Below are 19,180 nucleotides of genomic sequence, written 5' to 3' on the forward strand. Positions count from 1 at the left end.
ATGTTTGAACCCAAAGAGAATTAAAGGTTTTCTCTCAACCCACAGCAGGGGAAAATTATTATTATTTTTAAATAGTTGTTATTTACCAGATATTTGCATGGGTAATTTTACAACATTGACAATTGCCAAATCATTTGTTCCAATTTTTCCCCTCCTTCCCCTCCCCCCAGATGGCAGGTCGACCAATACATGTTAAATATGTTAGAGTATAAATTAAATACAATAAATTATATACAATAGTGTACATTTAGCCTGTGAAGGAAATCCCAAATGCAGGTGGACAAAATTAGAGGGATTGGAAATTGTATGTAGTGGTTCACAGTCATCTCCCAGAGTTCTTTCGCTGAGTGTAGCTGGTTCAGTTCATTACTGCTCTATTGGAACTAATTTGGTTCATCTCATTGTTGGAGAGGGCCATGTCCATCAGAATTGATCATCATACAGTATTGTTGTTAAAGTATATAATGATCTCTTGGTCCTGCTCATTTCACTCAGCATCAGTTCATGTAAGTCTCTCCAGGCCTTTCTGAAATCATCCTGTTGGTCATTTCTTACAGAACAATAATATTCCATAACATTCATATACCACAATTTATTCAGTCATTCTCCAATTGATGGGCATCCACATAGTTTCCTGTTTCTGGCCACCACAAAGAGGGCTGCCACAAACATTCTTGCACATACAGGTCCCTTTCCAGGGGAAGATTCTTAACCTGTGACCCATGAACTTAAAAAAATATTTTGAATAACTGTTTCAGTATAATTCATTTCCTTTATTCATTTTCTTTTATGCACTTAGCATGATTCTGAGAAGTCCGTAGGCTTCACCAGACCAACTGCCAAAGGGGTCCAGGAAATGAAAAGGTTAAAAAGTCAAACGCTGGAGGGCAGTTGATAGCGTCCTAGGATTTATCCATAGATTTGCCCTTGGTCTTGTGCTTTTCAGCATTTTTAGTTAATGATTTGGCACCTTTATCAAGTTTTTTAGATGACACAGAGTTGGATCATCAACAATTTTGATGGCAAAAGCTGGAATCTAATTGAATAAGATAAAATTTAAGAAATGTAAAGCCCTATTCTTGCATTTAAAACAAATGAAGCTTACAAATACAACAGCAAAATGAAGATATGACTAGAAGTATTTCATGTCTAAAAGATTTGGGGATTTTAGTGGATTGTAAATTTAGTGTAAGTTAATAGTGTGGCTTGGCAGCCAAATGGTAATATGATTTTAAGTGCATTAAGAAAAGAGTATACAAAATAAAGGCAGTAGTTAGGCTTGCTGCCTTCTGTCCTGGTAATAGAATGCAGGATTTGGGGTTGTGTTCAGAGTTCAGGTTCAACTCGTGCCTCAGATATTTACTGCCCAGCCATTTTAGATCATTTGGTCCTATCTTGTGAGCAACACCATTTATTAACTTCTCTTTCAGTTTGATCACAACACACTAAGTCACTTTTGTGTTTCAAGCCAATCGGGGTCAACAAAATTATTCTTAATATGTTTTTGGCCTGATGTAAAAGCATGAATATGTTTGTTATTTTTTCCACTGGGAAAAATAAATGTAGGGGATAGGAAGGAAAATAGGATGGGATGGGAAGATCTCTCAGTTTTAAAGATTAATCATTTGTGTCTAGCCTTCTATGATCCTGAGTAGGTCATTTAACTTTCTAAGCTTCTATAAAATGGAAATGGCACCAAATTCACAAAGATGTTTTGAAGATCAAGTAAGATAATAGTTGTAAAATATATTGTCACATATAATACATTCTTTAAATGAGAACTATCATTATAATTAGTATTTCAGTTCTGGGGATTGGCTTATATTAGATACTGACAAATTTGAAAGTGTTCAAGGGATCACAACCAGGATGGAAAGGGGACTTAAAGCACTACCTCTGAGAATTCATTAAAGAAACTATTGATATTTAGCTTTGGAGGGATATGATTATCATCCAACATTGCAGAACCAAAATGAAATACAGTGGAAGGTAAAAATCTATCAAATAAGAGTTTTTCACAAGTGAATAGCCTTTATCTGGAGGTGGTGAGTCCCCTTTATTGTTAATTTTTACATAGCTTGAGCCTCACTGGGGCTATTGGAGGGATGGATAGAAACTTTTTAGGGGTAAAGATTGTTTAATTTTTGTTTTATATTCTCAGCACTTGGCTGGGTGTAGGCCCTTAACAAATGTTTTTTGGATTGAATTAAGATACAATCTCAGAGTGATCAAACTACCTCCTTCTCTCTCATTCTTTGACGTGACATTCTTTGAAAATGCTGAAATTGTAGATATAGGACTTCAGTTCAAAACCATGCTTTGCTGCAGCCTATTGGCCGGTGTGCTCTTTGGTAGTCAGTCAATAAACACTTATTAAGCATCTCCTATGTGCCAGACACTCTAATAAGCATTGGAGATACAAAAAGAAGCAAAAGACAGCCTCTGGCCTTAAGGAGCTCAAAGTCTAATGGGAAAGACATTAAACAGAGTCACTACCCACAAAGAGTAGAAATTCTAGTAGAGAACAAAGGAAATGGGAAGAATCAGAGATGAAAGGGACTTTGCAACATGGATGGAGAGAGGACCGTGAAATGTACAGCCTGGATCATCTGAGTTTAAAGGGCCTTGGACCACAGGACCCTTCCTATAACTCCAGATCCTAGAACTAGAAGTGACATCTGTTCTCAGCATCACAATGACAGAGGCCCTCTAATCTGGCATAGTGCTCAAGAATCCCTCCTACAACATATCTGACAAGTGACATCCACTCTTTGTTTGAAAGCCTTTAAGAAGGACAGAGGCCATCACCTCCTGAGAAGCCCCATTCCACTTTGGGACAGCTCAAAATTTTCAAGTGTTTTTCCTTATATCAAACCTGTGTTTGCTTTCCCTTCCCTAGTGACAATCTTCTGCTGGGATTTTTTTATTAGAGTTTCGGGGAATGACTTGCTTCAGAATAGATCGGTTTTATTATTTCAAAACAAAACAATAATAACAAAAGCAAAAGGGCAAAATACTTAGGCCTTGGAGAATGAGATTGAGAAGTACTGAAGACTCTGCTGAGCAAAGAGTTAATTCATGTCACTAAACTTGAAGTCTGGGCTCTTTTAACTGTGGTTTGCATGATTGAATTTCTCTTTGAAGGAGCCTCATTCCCTAGTAAATATTTTCTGGATGAGTGAATCTCTTAGATACTTAGTCATAAACAGGATATTAGAAAAGGCAAACCCTACAGCGTACTTCTGCTGAACTTTATTCTTTATCAGTAAGAGTATCATCAGAGTTCACTTAAAGGTACAGAAGTTCCTGTTGTGGATACTTAGGTATAGATTGCTTCCAAAATGAGGAATTTATAAGTGATTTTGACTAGGAATCAAATGTGGAATTTTTTTGGAGGAGGAAGGGGAGTAGTGGGAGGAATTTTAACAAAGAAGATTCTACTGTTAGTTTTATTAAAGAGACAAGGGTAAGAGTTGATTTTTAGGTCACCAGCATTGATTGGAACTCTTGGCTTCTTGCTCAAGTGTGATCCTGAACACCTGTTTTTGAAGGGTAGTTTTCCTCCCACTGGATCTTCTGAGAAGCCTGAGGAATTGGGAGCAAAAGGAAGAGGAGAGGGAGGGAGAGACAGATAGACACACACAACCCGAAGAGAAACGGGACAGACACTACCTCTTGGGGTTATTGTGAGGATGAAGTGAGAGAATGAATGTGAAAGGTTTTGCAGACTGGGTTGCCATACAGGAAGTTTCTCCTGAGACATAAGGCTTGGTCTAGGACTTCCAAAGATACCTTTCAAGTCTGAGATTGTATGATTAAGGGTTCTCTTCTCTAGGTCTCTTGGCAGATGATCATTTCTCACACTTGACAAGAAAGTAGAGGCTGATGGCATGATTTCCATGGTCTCCTCACTTTCCATCTCAAAATCCCTTGGTGTCAATCACTCATTCTCTCCTGCCTTAATCTTTGATGAAGTTGGCTAGTCTCCTCAACTTGTAATTTTGACCTTATTTCCACTGACACACTGCTCCTGAAATCATTCTCTCTGTGCTTTCTATGAGCATGGCACTTCTTCCCATCCTTAAAAATCATTCATTTGATTCTGCTACCTCCTTAAATGATCATCCAGAGTCCCTTTTCCCATGTGTTTGTGGCTCGGTGTCTCAGTGGATAGAATGGTTGGTTGAAGTCAGACTGTGACTTAGACCTGACGCCAAATAAATTCTCAGAGACTGACTAGCAGTGTGACTCTGGGCCTCAGACCTTTATGTGCCTCAGTTTCCTTCCTTATAAAATGAGGATAATAGCACCTACCTCCTAGGATTGTTGGGGAAATAAACTAAGATTGTGTTTGTAAAGAGTTTTGCACACCTTGAACTACTATATAAATGCTAGATATGATTATTATCATCACTATTATTATTTTTAACCAGATTCCTCATAGTATTCACTTCTTTTTCTTTCTTTCTTTCTTTTTTTTCCCCAGTGATTTTAATCCCTTGCTGTCTGGCTATAATAGACCTTATCAGTCAATGGCTGTTTCCAGAACTACTGATAGTCTTTTAATTGCTGTACCCGAGGACTTTTTTTTTTTTTTTTTTTGTCTTTGTTCTTCCCAACCACTATGTTATGTTTGAATATTCATCACTATTCTCCCAGGGCTTCTTTCCTTTGTGAATTTTATCTACACTAATCTGATTTCTTCTATCTATCTGGCTATTACTTCTCACTCTTCTTTGCTGGATCATCAACCTCACTGTGGACATAGCCTAAGGCTCTGTTCTGGATCTTCTCATTCTCTCTCTCTCTCTCTGAGTGATTTCTTCTGCCCTTATAGGTTCAGTTTTCATTTCCAAGTAGATGACTCCAGCCTTAGGCTTTCTTAAATGAAAGTTCCCTATCTTCAATTGCTTATTGGATATTTCTATTAGATGTCCTAGAGGCATCTCAAATTCAACAAGTCCAAAAGAGAGCTTTTTTTTTTTTTTCTCAGCAAACTCACTACTATTCTAAATGTCCCCCCTTTATTTTTTTCCGGTGGATAGATAGGGAGCCTGGATCTCCTCCTCATCAGACTGGAAGTACAGTGACCATTCTGGGGTATGGCCCTACTGCTCATTAGCATAGAAGCTTTTATCTCCACTTTCAACCTGGGCCAGTTTGCATCTCTTTAAGCAAACTGATGGACCCCCCCACTAGTGGAGGCTCATCATATTGGTAATGGACATAGGGTAGGATGTATCAGCTTTAGCTTTAGCCCTCCATGGGCTAAACTCCCAAGCTCAGGCTAGCAGCTAGCCTGGATTTCCTCTTCATCCTTCTGGTCACAAAACTACACAGTCTTGTAATCATCCATGACTGTTTACTTTCACTCAGCCCACATATCCAAAAAAATTGCCAATTGTGGTAGATTTTTACTCCACAACATCTTTCACAAGATCATAGATCTAGAACCAAGGAACCTTAAGAGTTCATGTAATCCGAACCACTCCCTTGCCCCTCAGCCCCAGCTCCATTGCCAATTACACATGAGAAAATACAGCCATTGAGGTTCGGTGGCTTGCCCAGGATCACACGTGTAGTAGTGAACATCAGAGGTGAATTTTGAATTCATATTTTTCCATGGCAAATCCAACAGTTCTCAGTGCTTCATTCTTTCTCCCTTGAAGATTCCCTTCCCTTCTCTCCATTTGCCTGGATCACCATCATTGTTCAGTATCCTCATTGCCTCTTGTTAGACTAGTTTACATCCTGCAAGAATCTCTGAGCTTTGTTTCTCAGTTTTGTCTTTCTCCAGTCTATATACAACTGTCAAATTAATGGTGCTAAAGCCATGTCACTCTCCTGGTTAAGAAACTTCAATGATTCCCTTTTGCCTTGAGATTTCTCTGCTTTGGCCTTCTGGCTCCTGCCCACCTCTTCAGATTCAATACACACTGAATGGCTTTCCTGGACTCTCTCTGGTTCACCCATATTTGCCTTCTCTCTCACAAATTACTCTACCCTGTAGTTCTGTCTTTGCACAAGCTGAATTCACCCTCACAGCTCAGTTGGTTACAGCCTTCAGTAGGAGGCCTTTCCCTGTCCCCCAGCTGTTGGTGCCTTCCATTTTCTGTTACTTTCTATCTAATCTATATGTAGCTTGTATATACTTATTTTTGTACATGTTGTTTCTCCAACAAAAATGAAGTTCCTTGAGACGGACTGTTTTTACCTTTTTTCTGTTAATACATATGGTAAGCCTTAATAAATGCTTGCTGTTTGATTTGTATTTATTGGATATTCTCCTATATGTGAATATTTTATTTTCCTGGATAGAATATCAAGAACTTGGAAAGAAGAGATTGTGTTTTTCTTTGTGACCCCAGCACAAGGGTTACCTACATATAGTAGGTAGGTGTTTAATAATTGCTTGATTGATTCTGTAACTGACATCTTATGTGATCTTGGCCAGGAACAAAGAAACAAAACAGTCCAAATAACCTGAAACATGAGCATTTTTCCATTTGATTGTGAGTTATTGTTACTGGTCCTTCCCTTCTTTTTTTTGCCTTATTATGGCAGAAGCTAGGCCTATGGAACATAAACTCTGGTGGCTCCAACCAAATGGAGGAATCTTCATTTATGGCTTTGGAAGCTCTCACTGATGGGAGTTTTTAGAAGTGAATTATTTATGCTATCTCAGGAAATAATGAATTCTCCTTCCCTTTTGGTCTTCAAGTAACTGCTGAATGACCATTTGTCAGTGGTGGTGTAGAGAAGAATGGGGTTGAAATCTTTATTTGCCATTTATTACCTGTGTGACTTGACCAAGCCTTTTAACTTCCCTGGGCCTCTGTTTTCTTAGTTGGGCTAACTGATTTAGAGTAGTTCTCTGAAGTCTAAGGGGCCTCAAGTCCCTACTTTGTCACTTTCTTTGATTTGGGGCACAGCATTTCACTCCCTGGGTCTTAAGTTTCGTCATCAGGAGAGAGGGGGAAAGAGAGGGAGACAGAAAGAGGGGAAACAGTGGGGAAAGAAAGAGAGGAAGAGAGAGAGGAGGAGAGAGAGGGGGAGAGAAACACAGAGACAGATGGAGAGACAAGCACACAGTGTGTGTGTGTGTGTGTGTGTGTGTGTGTGTGTGTGTGTGTGTGTGCGCGCGCGTGCGCGCGCACGGCGCATGTGTTCCTTTTTTGCTCCAGATTTATGATCTGAAAATGAGAGTCCAATGAAATCGCTCATCCCTGTGGATCCTTCCAGCTCTTAGTCTAAGATCTTGTGTTGCATAGTACTCAGCCCCACACCTCCCTGAAGTGCCCTGACTTTGGTCTGCTCACCCTGAAGCCTGAGCACATCCTGGCATCCCAGATCATCCTCACCCCATCGAGTGCTGTTGCCTCTGCCAGGGGATGTTCACTTGGGTCTTCCCTGCCTTATTATGTGCAGGCCCCCTTGGTGAGGACACCTTCTGCATCAGGTCCCGAAGCAGAGATGAGAAGGCCAGAGCCCGTTTGGGTCTGCCATCATAAAAGGACCGTGTGTGGATGACCTGGAGACACTGGCCTGGGCTGCTTAGACACAGTTGCACAAAGCTTCGGCAAGGGGGGCGGATTACTGGAAATGCCGTGGATTTCTTCATTTCATGGTTTAATGTGGGGGTGGAAGCTCTCCTGGTTGGATTTTGTCAGCGGGATGAGTAAGTCACCCTGTCTGATGGCTATGTTGACCATTGACTCTGAAGCAGCCTTCCTTTGGAGACTGAGCTGGCACCTTTTCACACATGACACGGCTCTGTTTGCTCTGGGCCTGGCAGCGTAAGCCAAGGACACTTGTGCTGAGCTTGTCATCTTGATTTCCTAGGGAGCTGCAGCTTTGAACTTCTGTCCAGAAGGTACCACAAACCCTTTGTGCCCTTTGACCTGAACTCAAATCAATTTTTTTTTTAAGTTTCCATTCTTTTTTTTCTTTTCCACTTAAATGTCATCTAGTTGAGTGTGAGTGAACTTGTTTCATGATTGCCACTAACTTAACCAAGTCTTCCCTTCTCTGGGCTTCATTTTCTTATTTGCCAATAAAAAAGATTGAGTTAGATGATATATAAGGCACCTCTCAGTTGTGACATTCTGTGTTCTGAGATCCCTGAGAGCTCTGAAAAGTGCTGCTCCCACTATTTATTTTGCACCTCTATGTCGACAAGCATCGAGAGAAGGAAACAAAATTTAGATAAGATTTTAATGGCTTTTGCCTTCATAGTGGGAGAAAAGACTGTTGAAGACAGCTCTCATTTTATATTCTTTTTCTCTACTGAATTCCAAAGGGCCCTTTTTCACAGTCTTAATGTTGTAAGCTTTAGGGCCTCTCTCAGCTTTGCTTTTGTGTTCTGTGTTCCAAGGCCCCTCTCAGCGCTGACATTCTGGATTTTCTCCAGAGGTCTTCAGCATTCCAGCCACTTGTGCCCACTTAATTCCCTGTGAGATAAATAGGCAGGTATTAATGGTTGTTAGGTTACATGCCTTAGTTTGGATGCTAGAGAGCCCACCATTGGAAAGAGAGCAGTGTGGTGTTCCAGAATGGAAAACCTGGGAGGCTTAGTTTGGCCTCCTAATGTTTCCCTGTCTTTTACAGTTTATCAGGGAAAGCAGTCTCTGGAATTCTCAGTTTGCGTTAACTAACCTCTACTGGCTGGAGCCTTTTCTCTTGAGTCTTCCAGATTATCATTTCGTTCTCCGAATCAGATGCCTGGAAGGCACTTTGCCAGCTTTTTTAGGCCCTTTCTTTAGCAAGCGAGGACCCAGATTAGCTCAGATAAAGTTATCTCTTTCCTCCATAAGTCTTTAGAGTAGGAAATATCTTACTTCCCTTGATAACCCATGCCAGTGCTTCCTGACCTATAGACTAAAATCAAAGAAGATTCTAACTGAAAGGGACCTCTGTGAATGTCTATTTCAATCCTCTGTGGGATGCAAGAATTCTTTCCTTCCTTCCATAAAATCACTGGCCTGTGATCCTTCAGCCTCTGCTTGAGTCTAGGTCACAGAACCTAGAAAGTCAGAGCTGTGAGGGACCTTAGAATGGAGAATATCAGAGTAGGGAAGGACTTCAGGACACAAACTTAGCAGCAGTAGGTGGTAGTGGAAACTTCACTGAATTTTGCGTTCCAAGATCAGTCCTTGTCTCAATGACTGGACAAATGGCAATTTAGCTCATTTTTCTGAGCTTCAGTTTCTTCATCTGTAAAGTGGAGATAATAATATTTGTAATATTTTCTTTAAGTGTTAACTGTGAGTCTGACAAAGTTAATAATAAGATGTGATAGATAACACATTTAAAATCCAATGCTAGCTCATTCTTATGAACTTCCCTCTTCATTATATATATATATATAAAATAAATTTTATAATAAATATAGAATATATGTAACACATATATTAAATACTTTAGCCCCATTTATTAATATAGGTGTATTTAGTCCTATTTAGAAGACAATATAAATATAAAATACTGATTTTATTTCAGTGTTGTAAAAAACAAAACTCTATTCATAATTCATAAAGAAAAATTATAGCCCCCTCTTTTAATTAAGGAAAAAAAACAAAACATTTCTGCCCTGTTGAAATAAGACTCACTTTCCTTAGTTTGTGTTCATTCTGTATACAATCTTACTCAGAAATATGCTCAATATATATATATATTTGTCCCTTTTGATCAAGTTTTGTGCCATTTATTTTCTCATAAGATTGTTTTACCTCTGTTTTTTCACTTAGATAGTACAGAGTTATTGCCTTGTTTCCAGTTTTCTAGAACCCCAACTATCAGAAATTGCATTACTGTATATTTTATAGCTTTCCTCGGCCAGATTCCTAGGCCAAATGGTATACCATTTGATACATTAAAATTTAGACTGTTCTGTATTAATCAAAAACAATCTGTCTGTTCTTAAAGGGTATGGTGATGCATTGAGAAGTGGTGATGATGTTCTTCTGATAAAGAATTATTAGGTTTAGTCCAAGTTCTCCCTCCAGGACTGAAACAGTCAGATTCCCCTGGATCTTGGCAGCTCCTTGGCTGTCACTAGTCTGTTTAGGATGGCGTTGTGCTGTTAGGTGATGCCCTGTTCTAACGATGATTGCATTGGCAGAAAGCAGAGGGGAATATTTCATGTGTGCGCTGACAGCCGCCTTGTCTCCAGAACCAAATTCCTTGGCCCCATTTAATGAGATATAGTTGAACCTGGCTCTGAGGATAAAACACCCATCTGCAAACTGGATAAAGGATCTCTCATTCTTGAAAATGTGTAAAGGCCAGAGCCACGGAGGTGACAGAATACATCTTGTGCTGATCTGGTCATTATTTATAAAAATATAAGTTTTAAAGGCTTCCCCTTCTTTTCTCCCACCCTGTCCCTGTTTGCTTTAAAAACTTCTCCGTTGCTTCTAACTTCACTCGCATTAAATCAAGTTATAACACATCATTGGCCATCCATTGTTTGAATCTTCGTGGACTGTGGACTAGAGGCTGTGCCTGTATTTTGGATGCTATTTCCTCATTGCCAAGCTCCTCCTTAAAATCATTCAAATATGTGACAAGGTCTACTAACTGGAGGTCACACCTTATTCTGTTCCTTTCTAAGGAAATGGTGAGAAAGCTGATTCAGATCCACTGAAGCCTGTAACCTCACCCTGTCCAATGCCACCTGTCTAGTATCCATCACTATACTTAGTGCCAGCAAACCCACTCCCCTCTCCCTTTCATAGGGCCGATATAAGGGTTCAGTCCTGGTTCTTTAAGAGAGGGACAGCCGCCTCTTACCATGCTTTCCAGTTGTTCTATCCAAGGGCTGGGCTACTCTTGGATGGGCCATACCATTCTTACAGTGGAAAGAGACCTGGGGAATGATCAAAGTATTCACTGCTTCTAATTTATGCTAGAGTGCTATATTCAATTTGTTCATTAGGTCTAAATCAGAGATCATGTCAACTTAGTGCATCACTAGCTGACTTTGTGGTGGGGAATACTGCAGGGATTCTGAGATTGAAATGCGTGTTCTCTGACGTCACGGAACCCTTGGGTTTTGAGTGCCCCCTCCCCTTTTTGACTGTCAATAAGGATGTGCATTTTGTCTCATTAAAATGTAGCCCTGCTCATGTGGCAGCCTCATTCACACTATCCATTGTACTGACAGAAAAATGATCTAACTCGTCCTAAATCCCCAGTGAATTAGCAACAGACCAGGAAGAAATCCAAACACAGTCACTTCTGTGAGAAAGGAAACCCAAGTGCAAAGGAGATATGTCCACACTTCTGAATCCTGGACTTCCTGCTTCTGGGCCATCTAGAAGCCAGCCAAAGTCTTTGTTTTCTGAAAGTGATTGCCAAATTTGCCTTTGTTTTTCTCCTAGGACATGGTGCAAGTTGAAGAGCAGAGATAGGCACTGTGGTGGCAACCTGGTCCTGGTGGTGTGCCCCCAGAGACCGCGTGCAGCAGGACCTTGACTGATGCCCGCAGTGCATCCTGCCATGGACGGGGACTATGCGCCACACGATCCCCCGCAGGCAGGAAACATACTGTACAGTCTGCCCCACCTCCAAAGCCCTCTGTGCGGGCCCAGCCTCGAGGTGAGTCAAGAGCCGGGCCAGAGGCCTCCGAAGGAAGGCAACGGCTTTTCCTTGGGAGGCAGCCTGGAGATGGCAAGGGCAGGCTGCTTGATCTCTAGCTAGTCTGCACCTGGAAAGGGAGGAAATTGTAGCCTGGGAACAGCCACTGGCAGTAACCATCAGGTCCTCTCACGACAGGGTTGTGCTACTTGTGGTGCCCTGTGGGTGACTCTGAGCGACTCACTTCTCTTTTCCAGGGCTTGGATTCATTTGGAAAATGGGGAAATGGTTGGCCCGCCTTCCTCCCAGGGCTGTCAGGAAGAAATGGCTTTTTGAAAATACACACACACACACACACACACACACACACACACACACACACACACACACACACACGTAATTTATTTTCCTCAATTATATGAAAGGACAATTTTTAGCATTTAAAAAAAAATTTTTCAGCTGCAAATTTCTCTTCCTTCTGGGGAATTAAAAAATAAAAAATGAATAACCCTTGCTATGTATGGAGACGATACATAAATGTGTATGTGTATATGAATGTGTATATGTATATGAATGTGCAGTTGTGTATTATGTGTCTGCATGCATGTTCGTGCACACAAACATTTCTGTGTGCATCTACAAGTCGACAAGTTGTTGACCATTTGTGATTCTTTCCTGCTTCACGATCCATTGCTCATTTTATGGTGACCCTCCTGGTACACATCTCTTGCCTCTGCGGACTACCTGATAGCTTACAAAGGGCTTTGTTTCCTTCTCTAACTGGGGTTAAGGGCCCCAGTAAGGGGGGTGTTGTAAAGGCCAGAGGGCTGTGGGATGCTCCTCTGCTCACCTGGCTCCACAGTGGCTGTCCTGTGACATTTGCCCTGTAGCATGTGTGCTGACTGACTTGACTGGCCCAGGGCCCTGTGGACATGGTGCTGGGGCAGTAACAGAAGGCGGCCTGCTTTCTAATCAGGCATCTTGTGGAACGGTATCATAAGTCACTCCCTCAGAAGACGAGAGCTCTGCTCCGGGATCACTTTGTTCTTAGGGATGGAGAGCTGGGCTGTGCGACAAGCCTTCCATCAGCTCCTTCAGCACAGTTTCCTCTCGGCTGCCTCTCTGAGTCACCTCCTCAGTTTCCTCCTCTGTAAAATGGAGAAAAGATAGCTCATTCTGTCATCCTCTGTTAAAAGAGGCGCAGCATCCGGAAATTCTCCTGTGGCACTCGCTCCTGCTTTTACTCTGGGTGCCACATTGTAGGAGGGACAGTGATCAGTGCCCAGAGGAAACCAACCAGCATGAAGGGGGGCCCCAAATCTACAGATATTTATCCTAAAAAAAGAGAACACTCAAGGGGAGTGTGAGAGTTGCCTTCAGACATTTCAAATCTGTAATGCAGAAAAAGGTTGATGAAATATATTCTTGACCTCAGGGGGCAGAACTAGAGCAGTCAAAGCTACAGACGGGGAAATTGAGGTTTGATAGAAGTAATTGCATTCAGACTCTCAGCTGCTGCATCACATTTTGATTAAAATGAACTTGGGGTCCACTGAAACCTGATCATTTTCAATTCTCTGCTTACATTTTAGTCCTCTCTTCTCTGCCTTGGTACCTGTGAAGTCAGTTTTGTACATACAAGTGTAAGACTTTACATTAATTCCTATTAAGTTTCATCTTCATAAATTTGGCCCATTGTTTTAGACTGCTGAAACCTCATTGGATCCTGATTCTGCCATCTTGTATATTAACTCTCTTTCCTCCCTTTCTGCCACTTGGCATCTAATTAAGGTGCCATCTCTACCTTTATTCATGTTATTGCTAACAAATACTCACAAAGGGCTTGGCCTAGATCTCTGGAGTGTTCAGTCCATTGGAGGTTTTCTTCCAAGGAGACACAGAGCCCATTCATGACCTTTTTGGGATCTGACCACTCAGCTTTCACTCATTTAATTGGACTCTCACTTCGACATCTTTTCCATGAAAAAAGTGCTAAAATCTTTGTCAGAAACAGGGAGAGGAGGAAAGGGAGACAGAGAGAGAAAAGGGAGAGGGGGAAAAGGGAGAGGAAAAAAAGAGAAGGAAAAGGGAGAGGGTGTGAGAGAGGGAAAAGGGAGAAGGGGAGAGAGAGGGAGAAAGAGAGGGGGAAAAGAGAAGAGGGGAGGGAGAAGGGGAGAGAGAGAGAGAGAAGGGTAAAACATGGGGTGAGCAGCTTTGTCTCTGTTGTTTGTGTTCATCCTCCTTTCCAACCCTTCTCTGATCTTACTGGATCCTCAAGTATCACTCTGAAACCCCTTTGCCCTTGTTCCCTTACCACCATCTTGAAGAGATGGAACTCCACTATCTGCCTGTTACTCTTACCATCTTCTGCCCATGCCTTAAGTTGTTGGGGAACTTCCTCATGGGGCTTCTACATCCATTTCTTTTGACAGTTCCTCCTTATCATAATTGTTCCTCTTTAGAATTTCATTTTGGAAAGCATCCCATCTCTCCTGGTCTGACATTCTCTTTAGAATTGCAGGCCCTACCATCTTCCCTGACTTTCCTCTGAGCTTTTTAAATCTCCTTAAGGTAAAAGTACTGCTTATGGAAAGATGGTCACCTAGCTCTGCACCTATCTTATTACCTGTCCTAATATGGAGCACTGTTTGACTCCCCTCTCCCCTTTTCTGTCCCAGCAACCAGATCTTTCCCAATGGTAAAACTCAGGTTGAGAGCAGCTGTTAGACTCATTAATTCCTCAAATCTTTTAAAGGTTGGAATAATCACTAAAGCAAGTCGGGAGATTATTAGCTGCCCTGTTTTTGTCAGAGAGAGAGATCCAGCAGATGTCTGGATGACACACTAGTGAATCTATCACTTTATAATTTTATAAGATATAGAACTGAAAATGACTTAGTATTCATCTGTGCTAGACCTCATTTTGTAGGTAGGCAATATGAAGCCTGGGTAGGGATGGTGACTTAAATGTCACAGACATTTAAGCAGCAGATCAAGAATTCATATCCAAGTCTCAAATCTAGATCCAGTTTTCCATCTGCTGTATCAAGCCGAATCTGGTTTTTGGGGTGGTTGTCCCATATTCATCTTTACACTGTGGGGTGAGCCTTATATTCTGTGGGTACAAAGTCTCTTGCTAATTTTCACCTGACTCATTGACAGAGCTTTGCTGTGGTTCAGAGCTGGTGAGTCCACGAATATCCATTTTCGGTGGCATGTGTGGCCCTGGAAAACTGGGGGATCCTTAGCTCCATGACAGAGAGAACAGAGGCTATAACCAAGCCCTTCATTGTCTAGAGGAGGAAGCCACAGATGGAAGAGGTGCTAACTTCCTCAACTTATTTAGTAAGGAACAAAGAGCAATTGAATACAAATCTCCCAACAACTATTCTTGGGAACAATATTGAAATAGAGTGTCTTATATGCCTTATCATATTTGAGCTTCCCGGCAATTCTGGGAGGCCGGTGCTGCAGCTCATGTCCCTTTTATACAGATATGGAAACTTGAGACTCAAGAAAAATGACTTGACCAGAAATATGCAAATATCTATATAACGTTATCCATATTAATTGATCCTGGTGATTCATGTTTTTAGAGTACTTTAATAATAGTAATTATTGTGATTCTTTTAGTAAACATAAGAAGGCTTTCAAAGTATTTTTTAAAATCTATAGAAGCATGTGAGGTATGTAAAACCAGCTTTATTTTCCCCTTCCCCATTGACAGCATGGGGAAATAGTCTGCAAGAGAAGAAATGAGTCACGCCGCTTCCACAAGAGTCTGAGGTAGGATGCTATGGTTGGGATCTCACCCACACAACTCATAACTTTCAGCACCGCATTGGGGAAAGATTCTTAGCATCTTATTTAATTGCTATCTTCTTTTTATATCATCTTGATTTCTGAATCTTTCCTTCCCTTTGCTCAATCCAGTGAGCCATTCTTTGTATCAGAAATTTTTTAAAAAGGAGGGGGAAAAGCAACTTAGCAAAACCGGTCAACTCATCAGCTATGTGAGAGTATGTGCAGTATTGTATATCCCTTCTGCAAGGTGGCAAGAGGAGAAAAGGGGTGCTGGTGGAAAGCACTGACTTTTTCAGTATAGGACACTTAGGTTCAAAGCTAAGTTCTGCCACTCCTAGGCTTCTGAATTTGAACAAGCTGTGGGACCTCTCTTGCCTTAACTTTCCCATCTGTAAAATGGACATTGTATACATTGCTCTGTTTATTTCAGGATGTGTTTGTGAGTAGGTATGATTGTGTAAGTGCTTTGTAATTTATAAAGTGCTATGCAAATGTAGATTATTAATGATGGCAATTTAGTTCTTTTAGTATAAAATCCTCTTTAAAGCCCTTTGGTATCAACCATATGTACAGGCTTTAATTCTTTTCTTCATGTTTCTTTGTGAAGAACTGATACACTGGAGGTAGCATGATTTTGTCTGCCATACAGGTAGTCTGTGACAGCTTACTTAGGGCAGGGAAGCAGCATTAGAGCCAGAATTTAGAATCCGAGTTCAGATCCCAGCCAAGACTTAATCTCTTTGTGCTTCTTGGCAACCATGTCCCCAAGGAAGGCATTCAAGAGAATTGGACCTTTCAGAAGCAAAGAGAAAATAATTGTCAGGTTAATCACTCAGCAAACATTATTAGCCATCTCTTCAGCACCCAGAACTGTGCTCCAAAGTCATGGGGCTCCAAAGAAAGGCAGAAGCCAGCCCCTGCCTCGAGCTTCCATTCTGTGAGGGGAGACAGCATGCTAGCAATTACACACAAACAAGCTGAGGACAGAAAAACCTGGAGCTGGTCACTCAGGGGAGACCTCTGGGAGAAGGCCAGAAGGCCAGAGATGAGAAGCAAGAGTATTCCAGATGGAAGAAGGAGGGCTAATTTAGTTTTACTTTCCATCAGTAAGTTCTAGTGGAACCTTTCAGATTTTGTGGGGCCTCTGCCCCATGTACAAGTGAGTTGTGAATGGGCTTTTCCTAGCTCAGGCAATTCAGAGTATGGTGTAGCTAATGTCCTAGCAGTTCACAGTTGCAGGAGCTTAATGACCTCTCTTCATGGTTCCTAACTCAGCACTGACTGGGCTGTGTATCAGCCCCAGACAGGCTTCACACCATGATTTTCCAATGTTTCTCTTTTGGCCCTTGGGATGAGGGATTTGGAATAGATAATCAAAATTTCTTTTCATCTCAAACATTCTATGTTCGAAGTCCCCTCCAAGCTCTGATAGTCTATTTTTAAGGTCCCTTTTAGCTTGATCTTTGTTATGTTTTTAATGTATTTCTTTTACAACTTGTTAAGACCTAGACAGATACCAACAAACTTGGAACATTTTCATTTGCCAAGATGAGCAGAGAGAAGATTGTATATAAAATTACAAATCTCTGTTGTATACAGTTGTTTTTTTTTTTAAAGTATATAGTAAATTGAACACTCACATTGTCCTGCTTTTTTTGATCTCCTGAACTTCTTGCTGGTTTTCTCAATATATTCTAAAATGTTTCATTAATATTCTTTTCTTTCCTTCCTTTTTTGGGGGTAGAGTGGGGAGGGGTGGGGCGATATCACTATCAGTACCTCCTCTATTTGTCCCTAAAAATTCCCCCCAACCCAAATTAAAATTCTTTATTTTAACAATTATTGTTAAGCAAGGAAATAACAAAAACCACACATTGACCTTTGTTTGAAAATATCAGACTTTTTCTGTTACTATAGTCCTGTCACCTCTCTGCTAAAAGATGAAAAGCATGCTTTATCATTAGCCTTCTGGAGTTATGATTATCATTGCATTGAATAGAGTTCTGAAGGCTTTCCAAGTTGTTTGCCTTTAAAGTATAATAGTCATTATACAAATTGTTCTGGCACTTTTCACTTAGATTAGGTCATATAAGTCTTCCAGGTATCATCAAATCTGTTTCTTTCATGACTTTTTACAGTGCAATAATATTTAATTACATTTCTATGTCACGACTCAGCTATTCTCCAATTGATAGATACCCCTTTTGTTTCCAGTTTTTTGTCACTATAAAAAGTGCTATTATAAATATTTCTCTGCTCTTAGCAGCAGGGCTTGGCACATAGCTAAGTGCTTAATAAATGTTTCATAAATATATGGGTCCTTTCCCTTGGTCTTTGATCTTTTTGTGGCACCACATTTAGTGGTAGTATCACTGGGACAGTTCTCACTGTGTATACTACTGTGCACAGTTCAGTGAGTGATGTAAATCATTCTCCTGAATCACTGCACCAGTTCACAGTTCCACCCACAGTGCATTAGGGTGCTGGCCTTTCACAGCCTCTCCAGCCAACAATTGTTATTTTTCTTTTTTGGTGCTAAGTGGAACTTCAGACCTGCTCTTATTAATGACTTTTTAATATATTTTTACATAATTATTGTTAATTTTTTGGGGGCAGCTAGGTGGCGCAGTGGATAGAGCACCAGCCCTGAATTCAGGAGGACCTGAGTTCAAATCTTAACACTTCCTAGTTGTGTGACCCTGGGCAAGTCACTTAACCCCAGCCTAAGAAAAAGAAAAAAAAAATTATTGTTAATTTTCATTTCTTCCTATGAGAACTATATGTTAATATCCTTTGACTATTTATCAATTGAGGAATATCTCCTCTTCTAATATATTTGGATCAATTCAACATATATTATGGATATGAGATTTTTTTTTCCTAGAGAAATATACTACAAAGATCCCCCCCCCCAGTTGCTTGTTTGCCTTCTAGTAAACTGCATTGATATTGTTTATGTAGAAACTTTTCAATTTTTATGTAGTCAAAACTGTCTCCTTTCTCTTCTGTGATCATCTCTGTACCTTATTTGGTCAAAAACTCTTTCCTTATTCATTGTTGTGAAAGATATTGCCTTTTCTTCTCCTTTACTAGTTTACAACTTTTTATATTTAGGCCATATATTAATTTGGAGCTCATTTTGTCATACATGGTGTAAGCTGTTCAAATAGATATGAATTCTTTCTGTCGGTTATTGACTTAGAAAACTACGAATTAATATCTGTATTATATTTTTATTTCTTTTGTCAAACATTTTCAGATTATATTTTAATCTAGCTGGGGAGTTTTGCTGATAAAATCTCCAGTCTAAACCTAAGACCTGACAAATTCTGAACTGTCTTCTTAAATCCTTTCTAAAGGCTCTGATATTCAGTGTTTTAAGGTACCTTTTCACTCTGACATCATATTTTCCACAGGGATTGGGGTAGTTTATTTCATAGAGTAGAGCCTACATAATGTGTAAGGTTCAGAAATGTGTATTAAAATGAGTGGTCAGATAATATTTTAGTAGCCTTCCCCCTTTCAAAATCTTGACTCTGAAAAGAAAATAGAAAAAAGGAATCACCAACTGACCCCCAAATTATTTTTAAATTTCTGGATACCATCTTTGTTCTCACTTTGATTTTAGTCCAACAGACTCCTATTTAAGTGTTCCTGGTACAGAGGGCTGGAGTTTTACAAAAAATGTCCCTTTTGTCAGGGTTTTTATGTATCTGCTGGGGGGAAAAATCTAAGAACTGAGATGAATACATAAGAAATTCTATGTGTGGGGAATAACTGGCAGAGTGCTTGAAGGGAA

General features: G+C 40.5%; 1 protein-coding gene across 1 annotated transcript in view; it reads left to right on the forward strand.

Annotated features, from left to right (window-relative positions):
- SBNO2 (strawberry notch homolog 2) overlaps nucleotides 1–19,180 on the forward strand; it is a 197,269-nt gene that overhangs the window by 49,947 nt on the left and 128,142 nt on the right. The window contains 1 exon segment of the mRNA XM_074305058.1: nucleotides 11,382–11,598. Coding sequence (XP_074161159.1) covers nucleotides 11,479–11,598 — 120 coding nt within the window. The 5' untranslated portion in view covers nucleotides 11,382–11,478.

This window comes from Sminthopsis crassicaudata, chromosome 1 (assembly GCF_048593235.1).
Source record: "Sminthopsis crassicaudata isolate SCR6 chromosome 1, ASM4859323v1, whole genome shotgun sequence".
Taxonomy (NCBI): Eukaryota; Metazoa; Chordata; class Mammalia; order Dasyuromorphia; family Dasyuridae; genus Sminthopsis; species Sminthopsis crassicaudata.